Raw genomic sequence first — 14,870 nt, 5'->3', positions numbered from 1 at the left:
TTTATATCTTGCTAGAAATGTTGAGGAACTTTTTTTTACGGCATTCAATTAATGTTTTTCCTGATGGGTTTTAAAAAAGATACTTTCCTTCGCGGATTTCAACTCGAAGTGTTTTGAGTTGTAAGCCCAGTAACTCTGCAGTTTATTCACAATATGGCTCAAACTGTAGCTAAAATAATTATTAAGTAAAACTTTAAAGGTTTTTTTTTTTATCAAAAATGAGTCAATACTGTCTTGCTAAACTTATGTATTCCTTCTCTTTTGATTTTAGGTCCAGTTCTCTCGTTATTGAGGAAATCGGCTTATCAGTTTCATTGTAAATATTTGAGATATTCTTTTTGAAAACAAAATGGTTCAACATGAAATACGCTGTAAAATAGTACGTAACTTAAACCACTTCAAAATTTCAGATTTATTGCAGTTTGTAAAGGAGCTTTTTTAGAAAAAGCCAACTGTTCTCTTGTTATTTAAGAAATCGCTGATCGCTTATCAGTTTCTTTGTAAATATTTGAGATATTCTTTTTGAAAACAAAATGGTTCAAAATGAAATACGCTGTAAAATAATACGCAACTTAAAACACTTCAAATTTCAGATTTATTGCAGTTTTTATAGGAGCTTTTTAGAAAAGGCCAACTGTTTATAACATGAAGCTACAACTAATCCAGGAACAATATATTTTACTTTCGCAGTTTTTTTTACGTTTTTACCAAAACTCTTTTTTCCAAAGTTAGTCTTGATAACAGTGTAATAGCACTGTAACAAAAAAAGCGACCATTGCAATGGATTGTATCCCTCCTGTCTGTGAGGTAGTGTAGCAAGATCTAATGTGACGTCATACTGCACGTGTTTCAACCTGTTGGTTACCTTTTTATCCAATCAGATGCGCCGATATAGGATCATTCTTGAAGTAAAGTCACGCAAGCGTTCATGTTACCACTTCGCGTGACTTGATTCGTTTGTCTTGTTGCTATGTAAATTTCTCAGCTTCTCTTTTCTCTCTCTCTCGCTCTGCTTTTTTTTTTTTTTTGCTTTCTTTTTGCTTTTCATTCTGCCGGCTAAATTTTTGCATTTCCAGGTTTTTAGCAGCCTTGGCAGCTTGCTAGGGTTTTTTGCATTCGGCTAGGTTTTTGGCAATTTTGGCAGTTTTAGCAGCTAGGTTTTTCAGCAATTTTGGCAGTTTTAGCAGCTAGGTTTTTCAGCAACTTTGGCAGTTTTAGCAGCTAGGTTTTTGCATTGCTAGGTTTTTAGCAATTTTCACAGTTTTAGCAACTAGGTTTTTAGCAATTTTGGCAGTTTTAGCCGCTAGGTTTTTGCATTTGGCTAGGTTTTTAGCAATTTTAGCAGCTAGGTTTTGGCATTTCTAGGTATTTTGCAATTTACGACATTAGACTTTTTTTTAAAAGCAATTTTGCACTTTCCTGTTCCAGGCATTTTTTTTTTTTTTTGCTATTTTGATATATATCTTGCATGTTATTTTTTTCAATTTACCTAGCAGCGAGTCAAACGGAGACAGTCATGCAAAGTGCGTGCATTTGAATGCATGCGTGACTTTTGTTCATGAATGAACTGATGTCAGCGTTGACGTTTGAATCAATCCAGTGACAGACAGTTGGCACGCAGCTATGATTTTGATTAAAAGTTATTGAGGCATTTTCTCTTGTTGTTACCTTCTTTTTTCTTGGATGCGACAATGTTTTTACTATTTTATGAACGTTAATTCATTTTATTTCAGTCACTTTTATATCGTTGTGAATTGTAACTGCTTGCCGTTTTCTGTTCCTATCTTTGCGTTAACAGCATTGTCAAATTGTAATACTTAAACTTAAGTTGTTCGAAGAAAAAATACTGTTAACTACTACATAACTTTTCTTGTAAATAAAACTTTACTGTTATGTTGTATGTGTATTGATAAAATACCTCTTTCAGTTCAGGCTTTGCAGAACGTTTGTACTGCGCCTTTCAATAACATGCGGACCGCTAAAACTCAAAGCTCAACCGACAAATGCGTTTTTCGCTACCGTCAATCGAATGTTCGGCGGCTCCTCCCAGCTTCCGACTACTGCCGAGCGCGCGGTAATCAAATCGTTACGCACAGTTCAGACAACGAAACAGTGCTCGGCAGTAGTCGGAAACTGGGAGGAGCAGTATATGCATATATTCAACATTAACCGGCTAAAATTGAAAAGCTAGGGAAACTAAGGGAAAAGTCAAATAGTGAATACAATAAGGATTCATACTAGAAAGGAAGAGGAAACATAAACTTGCCTGAAGAAGCCCAGAAAGGAAACAAAGAAAGAAAAGAACAGCACAACAACTTGAACAATCGAATGCCATTAAAGACCATTAAACGTCCCGTTATTACCAAACCCAACGACTTCTCTCTCGTTTGAGCGTCCCTAGTCACCCGACCCTTCCCTCCCTGGCTGTTAAATTATCTGCACAACGGCATATTTACATTTAGGTCATCATTTCAAAAGAATTGATTCCGTTTGTAATTACAACGGTCGTACTATTTCGGGCAACATTGCGAGCGTCACATCAGTATTCAACGAGCGGGCATTACTAGATTTGAAGTGAACTTCGAAATCTTCCGACTTTACGGCTGCTAAGGAAGAAAAATTCCCAAATGAAGCTCACAGGGCTTTATATCGGGTTTGCTGTAGTGCTGCATACAACATGTTATTCAGGTAAATGACTGTGTAAGCAATGCCACATGAGAATATAATTTATGGCGGGCTTTTCAGAAATTAGCATCGAATCACAGAGTTCATTGTCGCTAAATGATCTGCCTTGTTCTTTTTGAAGCAGCCACCATCTCTAAAGTATCGGCGTGTTTACATTTAGCCGTGGCTTGAAAGTAGATCTGTTAGCATTTTACTCCTAATTACTGAGTTAAAAATATTGGAGAATCATGTAAATTTGAAACGTTTCACAGTTGACCAAACACACATTATACGCGCGTAGAGTTCATTTGTCACATTCTATGTTTCTAATGTAGATTTCTCATTTATTAATACAAACATATCTTGTTAAATAGCAACAGTGTTAAGTTATGCTCTTGTGATAGTACAGTTTCAACTAGTTTTTGTTTTAAAATCCGTTAATCCAAATTGAAATATAATACTGTGAAGCAGACAGTTAAGGAGTACAGTATACATGTACATAAAAAAAAAATCATCATTCGTGGAAGATTGTCTTCATGCATCGTCAAATTCTAAAACTAAACACTTAAAAGAGTTGCTCGTAATATTGCTCGCATATTAATACACGAACTCATGTAAAAAAAAAAAAAAATCGCTCGCGCGTGATGTACACGAAGCACGCAAGATGTCCATGCACACAGTAACAGTGACCTAACAAGTTTAATTTGTATCTCTTCCCTTGTAGTCTCAGAACAGACGCAGCAGTTGCCCAGAATTTTGCGCAAACATAAACGAGCGGCTTTGCTCTATCGTGGTCATCTTTGGCCAGCAACCTACAACGAAAATAGAGAGGTGACTAATGTCATCATCCCTTACACGGTCAGGACTGGGGGCTGGTTCTCAGGACTTGGTGAGCACAAACTTTCCTCTGTCATAAATGAGAATCGAGTCGGTGAGATGGCTGCCATATCACCATACCATCTGCATTAACTGCATGGGTCTTACCGTGCCGCTTGTGAAGATCTTAATAACAGGGTCTCTTGTGTGGTCGTGTGCTTCTTTCATGTTTGCGCTACGTTGTATAAGTACACACGAAGTGTAACACGTCTGTTTTTTTTCAATAATGTTAGTTATAAGTTGAGGTCGTTTGGCTCTTCAGGCAGTGGCGACAAACAAACCATTCGAGAAGCAGCAGACGTCATCGCAAAACACACCTGTATTAGATTTGTGGAGCGCCAAGATCAGGAAGACTACATCGAGTTCTACGAAGACAGCAAGTAAGATACGAGAATTGTCTTTTTGTCTATATGCTGACTAAACTCGTGGAGTGTAACATGGGGGCATATCATTTCCAGGCTTCGAAAGCACTGGTTGAGGAGGCAGCGTAGCCGAGTGGTTAGGGCGACCGACTTGCTTGGAATCAGGAGGTCGCGGGTTCAAGTCCCGCTCTGGCCACTAAGCTAGAGTTGCGATAGACCCCGGTTCAACTCCTCGGTCATGCTTGTAAATAGCCAACTGGCCTATCATGTTTAGTTAATATATTTGTTTCTTACAGTTTAAGTGGTATGCCTATGAACCAGCTGGGTGGAGCTAAGCGCATTGGCCTCTATAAACAAAAACATTTGAACGTTTTTTTAGCATAGCAAGGCTCGTACAGAAAATACTAAGGGGTGATCCAACGGGAGAGGCCAATATTTTCTCAGTGTAGGTCCTGAGCAAACCTGGTTACAGAAATTGACTGAGAGCCGTAGAAAATTTACCGGTCCGCTGTTTTAGTAGTGTGATGATGAAATGTAATCTTAATTCGACTGACGCTTTTTGAGAAGTTCTTTTTCTCTTATTCTTTACAGTAGCGTATGTCAATCATACATCGGCAAAAAAGGCGGGAAACAGCTGCTGTCGATGGGAAGAGGCTGCAAGAACAGAGGTCACGTGACTCACGAGCTCATGCACGCGCTGGGGTTTTTCCACGAGCACACCAGACCAGATCGAGACAAGTTTGTCAAGATTTTATGGAATAACATTAAAAGTGGTAATTCATGTATATTTAAGAATTAAACCAAAACTCTTAACCGTAGATTAAATATGGCGCAGGGATTTGCTCTGAGAAAGGAATTTTAGTCAACATTGAAATTGCTAAATGCAGAATGCCGGTCTATTTCTCGAATGACAAACTGACATTAGAACGGAGCGAAGTTTAGCATGCCAATCTTTTCGTCTACTTCGCTTTATGCTATGGAAAACCAAAGTTAAGCCCCAGCCTTGAAAGCCAATAAATCTTGAAGACAGCTTAGCTTTTTGTACCCTTTCTATCTTATTTACTTTAGACCACTTGCAAGAGTTTGAAATCCGCAAACGCGGTGAAGTTACAACCCTTGGTCAACCATACGACTTCCAGTCCATCATGCACTACTCTAACAAAGAGTTCAGCAAGAACGGGGCAGATACGATCCAGGCAATATCTGATCCCAGCATGCAACTGGGGAATGTTAACTCGTTATCTGCTGTAGATGTCTTGCAGATTAACCTGCTGTACAACTGTCCCGAGGCGCTCAAACAAGGTACTCACAAGGGCACGCAATGCGTGTAGACAGAATTGTGTGACATTTTGTTACGATAGAAGATAATTTGAATTTATTTCGAATCCTTTGATAATGACTTGTTTTGCAGTTGATAACTACAAGGTCACAGTGTACACAGGAAACAAATATCTAGCTGGAACAGATGCTAGAGTGTTTGTAGAACTATTCGGGCAAAAAAATGGACAGGCGCGAAACTCAGGAGAGGTAGAATTGGCGGGAAAGAAGGATGCTTTTGAGATGGGAAGGTGAGTTCGTACCTGAAGTGGGCTTCGTAGGCTTCTTGGCTTTTATATGAACAGCAAGAAGTACTATGTAACGGTTACCAGATCGGTTATTCCTTTTTCTTGTTCGTACTTTTGTTTTCAGTGTGGATACCTTTAACGTTATTTCACCAAACTTGGGAAAACTGATCAAACTTACGATCAGACTCAGCGATGGAGGATATACGGGAAGCTGGTATCTGAACAAGGTATAGATATGAGTATTTGCACGTACTGTACTGTACACAAACCCGTGAGCCTATTTGCCGCTCACGCATGTCATTTTTAATATACTTATGTTCTACCAGTTCAATGCAAAAAGCTAAAGTTTGAAAATCCATTTACGTGTAGCGTAAGATGAATTGCCATTTTGAGTTCATCTCGCCAAGAAATTTACAAAGACATTTATTTTTATTGTGAAGTTTATTTGTTTGTTTTAGGTGATATATATCCTGCTCCCATATGTATAAGTTAACTTAACTTATAATCCCCTTATTTATTTAAGTTTGATGAAGGATGCGTACTGAATTGCCAGAGCTAACAGTTTGTTCAAAAAATTAACAGTTTTTTTAAAGGTTGCATTCACTTTCTGCTCAGTTTCTGGCCAGATTATGGTGGTAATCCTAATTAACATAAGAAAATGGTTCTCTTTTTTTGTAGGTTCAGGTTCAGAATTACAAGAGACGAGTTGATGTTTCTTTCTCGTGTCACTGCTGGCTAAGTGGAAGTCTTAACACCAAGACACTGAAACGTTTCTAACTCATGTTACTCTTGGGTCATGACCACCACTGAAATAAACCATTTCTGAGTTGTGCTTACCTCTGCTTCAAAGCGTGCCTTGGTCCACAACCTTTCTTAAGGAAATGAGATTTCTTGCACGTTTATTGCATTGCAAATCAAGTCATCAGTTCCATCGGATATGCACCAGGACTCGTGATCGTTATAAAAAAAGAGAGGTAACAATTAAGGCAAGTCGGAAAATGTCTAATTCGCTCAAGAGTTAAATTAAATTTGCGTAATAAACGCAAGAGAGTTTTTTTGCAAGTTATTTTTCCTCATTCTTATACTTTCACTCTCCTTTAATGTGATTCAAAAGGTATTAAGTTGGTTGAGAAATGGACGTTTCTTGTTCGCAGTCACACTTAATATTGCCAATATATCACATCTGCCAGACAGGCTGTCGGAGATTCCAGCAATAACATTTGATAACGAAGACGTAACACTTCACGGATCCGAGCGATGTCTCCGATTGGTTTTACTTACGCGCGAGAAGTCTAACCACATCGTAAACTTTTGCATCGATCTGCAGCTTCATTTCTTTCTCTAAGGAGAAAATAGCCGCGTAAAAAAGAGTCATGACGATGACAATGATGACGGCATAGCCTCATGTATTTTACCCAAGTTTTTGTAAGAATTTGAACTAAATACAATGAAGACATAACAGTACCTTTGCACAATCTTGCCAAATGGCACAAAATCAGCTATGCTGCGACACAAGTAACACAGTGAGACTCACAAACCAAAGCAACTCGTTCCAGTCCACCGTGACTTTCCTTTGTTTTGGAAGTCCCCCTGTGTAAATTGCGTCTCAGCATGGTAGATTAATTATGTACCATGTGACTGGGTCATGGAAAGGGCCCATTGTGAACTCAACTTTATGTGTGTAGTTAGCGCCATATCTCCCTTTCAGCAAGCTCAAAATTGCTCAGTAACACGCTGTCTACCCTTTTTGATGGAAACTTTTCTAACGGAATGAAACAATTGTTTCCCTATAGCCACGCGGCGCGAGGAAATCTCTTCAGCGCAATGAAGACAAAAACTTTATGCTGTTATATTGCCAGTGGAAAGATAGTCCTTAACTTATTTGAGAAAATGAAGGAACTCAGAAGAGCGGCGACACCTTTTTTCCTTCCCGATTAGAGGTAGGGTGAGCGAAAGAGCCCGGATCCCCTCCTTCTCAGGTCCACTACTGTTAACAAACATGTCTTGGCAATCCAAGAAAAACATTATTGATTTCGCTTCATGTCGTGAGACAATGTTTTATGTTAATCAATTATTCAATGCTACATGTTTCCTGTGTTCGACTTAGGGAGCTGCGAGGTTTCCGCACTGGAGCACAAGATTTCACGGTCCGCCAACCTTAAACTGAAAAATTTGCATCAGTGTTGAGTTTGAATTTCATAGTATATACAAACAGTCGGTCATCCGTGTTAACCAAATCTCCCGCCTTATTCTACAAAATAATCAATACTAAACAACGACAGAGTGTAATAACACATCTTTGGTATCGAGCACGATGCAAAGAAAACTTTGAATGTCTGAGAACACTTTTCATTTCATAAAAGTATAAATTAAGATTCTTCTAGGATCAGAGGCACCATAATTTTCAATCGAAGTTGACTGACAGTATCAAGTGTAGTCAGTTGTTTCAGCGGGACGAGGAGCATGAAGAAACTTTTGGGAGGCAGTATTTTGGCGGTAATTGTGATCTCAAGTTTAGCTGCTACAGGACATAATCAAGGTATCAAACATTCTTTGCTATGCATTTAACAGTTACACACTAACATCTCGGTTTGTTTTAATTTACAAGCTAGTTCCCTATGTATACATAGTCAACTATGTAAGGAGTCTGGGCTGAGCTGGACTAACTTATAATTAAGTTTGTAATTCTCAACAAGCTCGAAGTTTTTCGTGCAATTTTAACAGAAAACATGATTTTATTCAGGATTTTCTCCTCAGTCCAGGTTCACCTCAAAAGAGCATTCTCTAGTTCAAATAAACCATTTTTAATCCAAATGCGTTGTTTAGTTTAAAAAGATATATTTGCTTTCCAGTGAGTTTTATTGAATCTAGCAGGCTTTCTTTTGGCCTCCCCCTCGAATATTTAACTCCAAGACCGAAAGCCTGGCTAGATTTTTCTTTGTTAAGAATTGATATCAAAACATGTGATTTCTCTTTCTTGTTAACAGCAGGAAGAGATGTATTTGCTGTGAACAAATTATAATTTAAACTGTCGAAATAATTAATTTATGCATTTCTATGCGGATTCGAGACCCATTAGACAACGTTTTCCTAATCACCACTTGCTTTCTTCTGAAGACCAATCAACGAAACATAACTTTTCCACATCATCGATTATAATTATTTTTGTGTACGAGATTCTTCAGAAATACGGCCGTAACATTTACAACAATTTAGAGAAGATTATTTTCAGGCGCCAAATTTTTCAGTTTCAAATTATTATAATTTATGCCCGGTAGCGTCGATTTTCCACATGGATACTTCTCAACACTCACACAAATAAGTGTAGATTGTGGGGGAGGGCGGGGGGAGGGGTGGGAAGGTTAAAGTACACGGTTTCGGTCGGCTTGGAACATCGTTTTAGGATTAGGCCAATATCAGACGTGTTTTCTTCACTCCACACGCACATAATCCTCTTCGTGCCTGTAAGTGGCACATAAGGCCGTAAGCCTAACTCTCAAACCGGAGACTAAAAGAAAATTTGCACGATAAGTGAATAAAGATGGTGAATTTTTAGCTCGATGACACGAGCGTGGGACAAAAACAAAATCTGAGGCCTCGACAGGAATCGAACCCATGACCTCCCGAACACCGGGAGATCATGCCCTTAATTTGAGAAAAACGAGAGTCTCCAGAGATTCGGTTGAGGAGTTTTGGTTTCTCGTTTCCTCTCATATACAGACCCTGACGTGTGCTTTCTAAGAATTAAAGCCTGCTCTGATATCCACAAGGGTGAACAATACAGTTAAGTCCGCTCTTTTGACGCACATATGATGACAACTCCGTCTATTGAGTACTCTCTTTCAATGCACTTTTGACCGAGCTCTATAATGACTGAGAATTGAAGAGAACTTTAATTTTCGGTTTTTCCCAGTTGGACCTTAAAGCGAAGTTACCGTATATTGCTTTTGACCTGAAACAATCTCAGGATGATACAAGCTGGAAACGGCGGCCGTAGTTTGTGTCCCGTATTCAATATAATTATTAGAAAACGTATCATCCCTTTATATATTTTTAATAGAATTATTTCTTTTATAAACTTAACTTTATTTCTTGAAGGTAACGACGCACCGATAAGAAAACCCCATCGGTCATTACAGGTAGAGCGAAGAGACTCCTTGATTGATCCACAAGATTCAAACACTCTGGAAGAAAATGCACCGCGTGGAAAGATACTCAGTGGAGATAGCAATTCATTGCACAACAGAGATCGTTCGCCTCCGAAAAGCGAAGCATACTCAAGCTTGTCAATGGAGGCGAAGCTTGCAAGGGCTGAGTCTGTTTTACGAGCTATTATGGCGGAAGGTTGCCCATCAAATGAAGGTATGACTGTTGAAACAGCTCTGAAATATGTTGACTTAACTGTAGGTTGTAGACAAACTGCTTATCAAGTAAGCGTCCCTCTCGACTCGTCCTGTCAGCAGAAAAAAATAAAAAGTTCCAAAAGGAAGATCAGGAAAGAAGGTCCCGTCCTTACTAATGCGTTTTCGATGATGTCCTTTCGGCCGAAAACGCTTTCCGTCCACACTACCGGCCAGTACCGTTTTCGCAGTTCACACAAAAATGTTCGAATAAGCTGATGTGAGCACTTGCACATGCGCACGCGACGTGAATAAGGTCAGCGTTTTTGAAAGCCTACGTTTCGCTGTCTACGCTCAAATACAATAGGGCTTCGTTACCTAACGTACGGTATGGGTTTGTTAGTTGTGATTTTCGTTATCTTCACAACATCGTTTTGTTTTTGGCAGAGAACTTTTTTAACATTACCGTGTACACCGCTGACTTGCAGCTAGCAGGAACGACATCCCGAGTGTATATCAACATCTACGGCATGCTTTACGGCTTGGAAGAAAGCACAGCAAAATTACATCTCACCAATCACAACGACAAGGAATTTTCAAGAGGACGGTGAGATTTAATGATTCATTAAATTCTCTCTGTGTTTAAGGAGTAAAATAGTAATCTGTTCCTATTCAAGAGATCCGTTCAGATTGATGAACAGTCAACTAGAGAGACTTCACACTGGTGATGCAGTATTAAGCCGCTAACATATGGGTCACTGGAACCCCAGGGGGGACTCCCTTATAGAAAGGGCAGGGGTGCTTGTCGGAAATTTAAAAAGACCCCTAAGAGGTACCAAGACCCTGTTTTGTGGGCGTGGCTTGATATGTTTTTCCCCACTAAGAGGCACCAATTCTAAAAAACACAATATCTCCAGTGGACGTTTTGAGACTGAACACCCCAAGAAGTACCGAAGCCGCGTTTTTAACCCCTAAAAGGTACTACGAGCATCCCGTCCTTTTTTTTATAGGAGTACCCCCCCCCCCCGGCTGGAAGCACTTGTTGCATTCGATTGTTTTTAATAACACCTTTATATGCTGAGGGTAGCTCTAGAAAGCAAGTCGACTTTAGGGCTTATAATTCATGCTTTCGTTGCAAAGACAAGTGTGTTTGGCTCGAAATGTCGAAAGCTCGATCAAGAGGTTCTAATCTTAAAAGATTTTTTTTCTTTCTTTTTCAGTGTGGATTCGTTCCTGATAAAGACTAAGTTTGTTGGCCTAGTGGATCGAATTACAATTGAGCACGACAATACAGGAATATTACCAGACTGGAATCTGGACAAGGTACCCAATCAAATAAATAACTTCGAGCCAAATCAGTGCGAAATATTAAACCCTCCGCCACACTCGAAAACACACCTCTTTTCATTCCATCTTTTTCTCTTTGAGCCTTCAACCTAAGGAGGCTGGCAACAGTTTTTAGCACTTTTCTAACAGCTACACTAAAGGATGAATACTACCACTGTTTAACAAGTAATGCTACAATAATGTATCACACAAATGCCCAATCATTGGTAAAAAAAAGTATATAATAAGTTACCATAACAACAATACAGCCGTTAAAAACACCCTAAATTTTATCTTTAAGCGCTTATAACTCAAAAACGAGCTCGGAGACCCCCATTTCTTATTATCGAATTGTGGTAAGCATGATAAGATGCAACCGGTTGCACAAAGTTCAGAGCTACCTTAAATTTTCCGTATGGGTACAAGAGAAATATACAAGTGTTGAAGACAATAAGGAGAATTTTGATTTTAATCTTGGTCTTTACTTTTCTTTCGTAGGTGATGGTGCGTGATCTCAAGCTTGGCACTGTCCAGACCTTCTCATGTAGCTGTGAACTAGCAGGATACGAAAATCAAGTCACTTTACCGCCAATTTAAACTGTATACGACTGAAGTTAAATGTCTTGTCAAAATATCAAAATTCGCTGTAACATTTTCGCCACTAGGCGTAGGTAAAAATGGGAGTTTCAGTTAATCGAATGCATGCTATCAAGTTTGTACTACGTATAACATATACTTACTGGGGCAAAAATTAGACTGCTATGTGCTTGCAGTCGTCGTCTGTGACTCTCTAGTCTGAATTCAACAGGATTAATGTGAATGCAGAACTGTTTCTTCGACTGGGTGTGACATGGTCGAATTTCCTCGCGTTTGTTGATGGTCGTGACTACAAGAAACTCTGCTTATGTCTGCACGTCAGACGCTATCGGGTCACCTTGTGATGGAATATCGATCCATTTAGTCACGACCGTGCTGGCCACATACAGAGAGACGACATAAACTGGAGCAAGTAATCCTGTCACCACATTGGCTAATTCCGAGCAGTTCTTCTCGTCCCTCCTCGGCTCAGATTCATCCACCCAGAAACGAACACTTTTAAGGTGCAAGTTTTTTGCTAACTGAATGGAGTGTCCAGTAAACAGTCTATGAGTACACATTTCATTGTAAGCAAAATAGACTCTCCAATTTAATTAATCAATAGCGGTTTACCAGTAGAAAATATATGGAACACTGTTTTTGTTTTTCATATAAAAATAAATAGTATTAATTTCAGTTAGTTTCTTCAGCCAAACTTACGGCACTTCGTAAGAGTACAAATTCTTCAATGAGTAATGGTTGCCCCTTTCTTCGTAATTGTTTAACGAGCTTGACATCAAATTGCTCGTCACTCTGAGGACTGCGTTCATTTCTCGTGCGCACGCAGTTTAAGTAGCACGCTCAGCCTGCGTGGCTGGCAGGATATCGCGCGCGAATTGATTTATTTAGCCCCCGCGCGATGCAGGAAAAAGAATACGTCGGCCGACACTTGACTTCTGTCACATTCTGCCAGATATCTTTGCATTTCAGTACACGAAAGTATACATTTGTCCCAGCCTTTCAACCCATCACACACCTTCCATAAGACGAAAGCCGGCCAGAGTTCACAACCAATGGCGTCACACTTCATACTTCTCCAAAATTTGTGTGACCAGTCGAAACGGCATCATCTTGGGCCGCTTGCTGCCCGGTCAGCGGTGTGCCGCAAACAAGGCAGCGGATAGTGAACTGCGACAGGTTTGTGAAGTGACGTTTCTGGAACAGAAAAGTTGGAGATTAGAAGAGAAATGTAGCTGATGCGAATAATTTACGGTCTTGAAAAATAACCAATCAAGTAATCACAGAGTTAATCACTGCAAATGAATCTACACTAATCACCAATCAAATCTTGAGGTTTCAAACGCGAGAAAACGCGTGGCTGGTGCTGATCACGGGAAAATGTTCAGCCGTTGACGAGCGCAGGGGCGCCGGGGAACGCGTAACCAGTGCCAAACACGGGAATAACCACGTCCTGGCTCTATTTCTGCACCTGACTGGCTAACAAGAAACATGTTAACTCCGATTGGTCAGTCTCAGAACATGTTGTAACCTTCTTTGAATTTACAACACCCCATTGCAAAATCATAACAAGTATAAAACTACTCTAAGCTGGTTTGTCACTTGAAATTCACCCTGAATTTGTAATAACTGGCCGAGGCTATTAGAAGTCTAACCTGTTTGGCATCTGCAGCTATTTCAAGACCTTCCGCCAGTCGCATGTCATCGTCAACAGGAAACACAGTCTGTAGCGGCACTGCTGAATTTATCAGAGCTTTGTACAGCCAGGGGATCATAATGGATGCCGTCATATATCAGATATACACAGCTACTGGAGCCGCTACCCTCTCCTGTAAATAAAGGCGGCTCTACTGACAAAATTAACTGTAATTAAGTTAGTAAATATAATGAAAACCCCACCGATTATGCCTTTTCCTGCACTCTCCCTACATTAAGCTCGTAGAACCTTTTGCCAAAATGGTGAACATAACCACAACTATTACATTGAAAATGTATCTTTAAAAAATTAAGAGGATCAAACTGGCACTGAAGACCAATTAGGGCTCCCTTCAAGATGGAGATAGAAGTCTGCATCCAGTAGCTATGGGGTGTGGCTTTGCTTGGACGAATTTGATACTTTTTAAACTTAAATTTGAGTTGGTTTAGGTTCCCATGTAGTCATGGAGGCCATATTGGTGTTCCCAAAGAATGAACTCTTGCTCCTTTGGAAAATAAGTTCTCCTCTAATGCACAAAAATAATCCCATTTTTAATCCATCATTTTTGCTCATGCATGATTGGTCTAAATGCATCACGTGACTTAATATTCTAAAGCTAAAACTGGGGAATACCCAGATATTCGCCAATTTTCAAAACTGCATGAATTGCGAATAATGTTTGAAGGATAATAAACACAATAGCTTCCATTTGGTGCAGAAATATGCTCGCATATTTGTCCTTGGACATTATGTGTTCCTCAAAGCTCACAGTTTTCCTTGAGCCATGCTCTTGGAAAACTGCTCACTTCTCATAACACTGTAATGTCCGCGGACAAATATCCGTACATATTTTCGCACCAAATGGAGGCTATTGTTTATACATGTATCGCCACCTTGAAATCACTTTATACATAAAGCTGATTAAAATTCCAACCATACTAATAAATTCTTATGTAAAACATGAATGCAAGCTGGACCTGTATTGATCGATTGATTAATTTATTATTTCATTATTATCATCATTATTATTTTTTTGTATTAAATTTTGCAATTTCAAAATCAGATGAATGCAAAGTGTGAGGCCGATTTGAAATTGGGAGCGTGATTACTCCCTTAATTGTACGACAAAAGGTCCAATTAAAATTATTAATTGTATTAATAACATATTTCAAAATGAAAAAAAGTCTTTGGAGAACTTCTTTTCAGTGAAAAAGTCTGCTGCACTTTCTATAAGTTTTAAAAAACTGTAGGAAACATTCCAATGATTCTTGAAGAAGGAAGCCATTAAGGTACACTAGTTGACGTACAAATCTCAGAGTATCCAATTACAGGTATTGAATTACAAAAAGTCGTAATTAGATACCTGTAATCAGAAACCCATGTGATCACCTGCCTATTACACGACAAATAGGTGCACGGAGAACCAATCACAGTCAAGAATTTTGTT

The 14,870-nt window shown here is 39.3% G+C and overlaps 2 protein-coding genes and 1 pseudogene across 6 annotated transcripts in view; 2 read left to right on the top strand and 1 right to left on the bottom strand.

The window, feature by feature from the left end:
- The first annotated feature begins 1,886 nt into the window (after positions 1–1,886).
- LOC145489852 (hatching enzyme 1.2-like) lies at positions 1,887–6,876 on the top strand. 2 transcript variants are annotated; one of them, XM_081468910.1, is made up of 8 exons: positions 1,887–2,688; positions 3,389–3,553; positions 3,803–3,920; positions 4,494–4,675; positions 4,971–5,204; positions 5,314–5,470; positions 5,592–5,694; positions 6,146–6,876. In XM_081468910.1, exons 1-8 carry the CDS (start codon positions 2,628–2,630, stop codon positions 6,242–6,244), a joined length of 1,119 nt encoding a protein of 372 aa, XP_081325036.1. In that variant the 5' UTR covers positions 1,887–2,627; the 3' UTR covers positions 6,245–6,876. The 2 variants fall into 2 exon arrangements, with proteins under 2 accessions (XP_081325036.1, XP_081325037.1); XM_081468911.1 differs by lacking the exon at positions 5,592–5,694.
- A 546-nt stretch (positions 6,877–7,422) lies between these two features.
- LOC145489853 (polycystin-1-like protein 2) lies at positions 7,423–11,749 on the top strand. 3 transcript variants are annotated; one of them, XM_081468915.1, is made up of 4 exons: positions 7,423–8,006; positions 9,566–9,829; positions 10,255–10,414; positions 11,028–11,714. In XM_081468915.1, exons 1-4 carry the CDS (start codon positions 7,931–7,933, stop codon positions 11,245–11,247), a joined length of 720 nt encoding a protein of 239 aa, XP_081325041.1. In that variant the 5' UTR covers positions 7,423–7,930; the 3' UTR covers positions 11,248–11,714. The 3 variants fall into 3 exon arrangements, with proteins under 3 accessions (XP_081325041.1, XP_081325040.1, XP_081325039.1); XM_081468914.1 differs by lacking the exon at positions 7,423–8,006 and having other exon boundaries at positions 9,338–9,829; positions 11,028–11,130; positions 11,632–11,749; XM_081468913.1 differs by lacking the exon at positions 7,423–8,006 and having other exon boundaries at positions 9,338–9,829.
- A 1,046-nt stretch (positions 11,750–12,795) lies between these two features.
- Positions 12,796–14,870, bottom strand: part of LOC145489486 (ubiquitin thioesterase OTU1 pseudogene) — a 3,860-nt pseudogene continuing 1,785 nt past the window's right edge. The window contains exons 1-3 of the transcript XR_014049600.1: positions 14,823–14,870; positions 13,383–13,596; positions 12,796–12,924 (exon numbers count right to left, since the gene is read on the bottom strand). The exon at positions 14,823–14,870 is cut by the window's right edge and continues 1,785 nt beyond it. The product of XR_014049600.1 is annotated as a ubiquitin thioesterase OTU1 pseudogene (transcript). The remainder of the gene's footprint in view (positions 12,925–13,382; positions 13,597–14,822) is intronic.

This window comes from Orbicella franksi, chromosome 6 (genome assembly GCF_964199315.1).
Source record: "Orbicella franksi chromosome 6, jaOrbFran1.1, whole genome shotgun sequence".
In the NCBI taxonomy this organism is placed as follows: Eukaryota; Metazoa; Cnidaria; class Anthozoa; order Scleractinia; family Merulinidae; genus Orbicella; species Orbicella franksi.
This window is presented reverse-complemented; position numbering and strand designations above follow the sequence as displayed.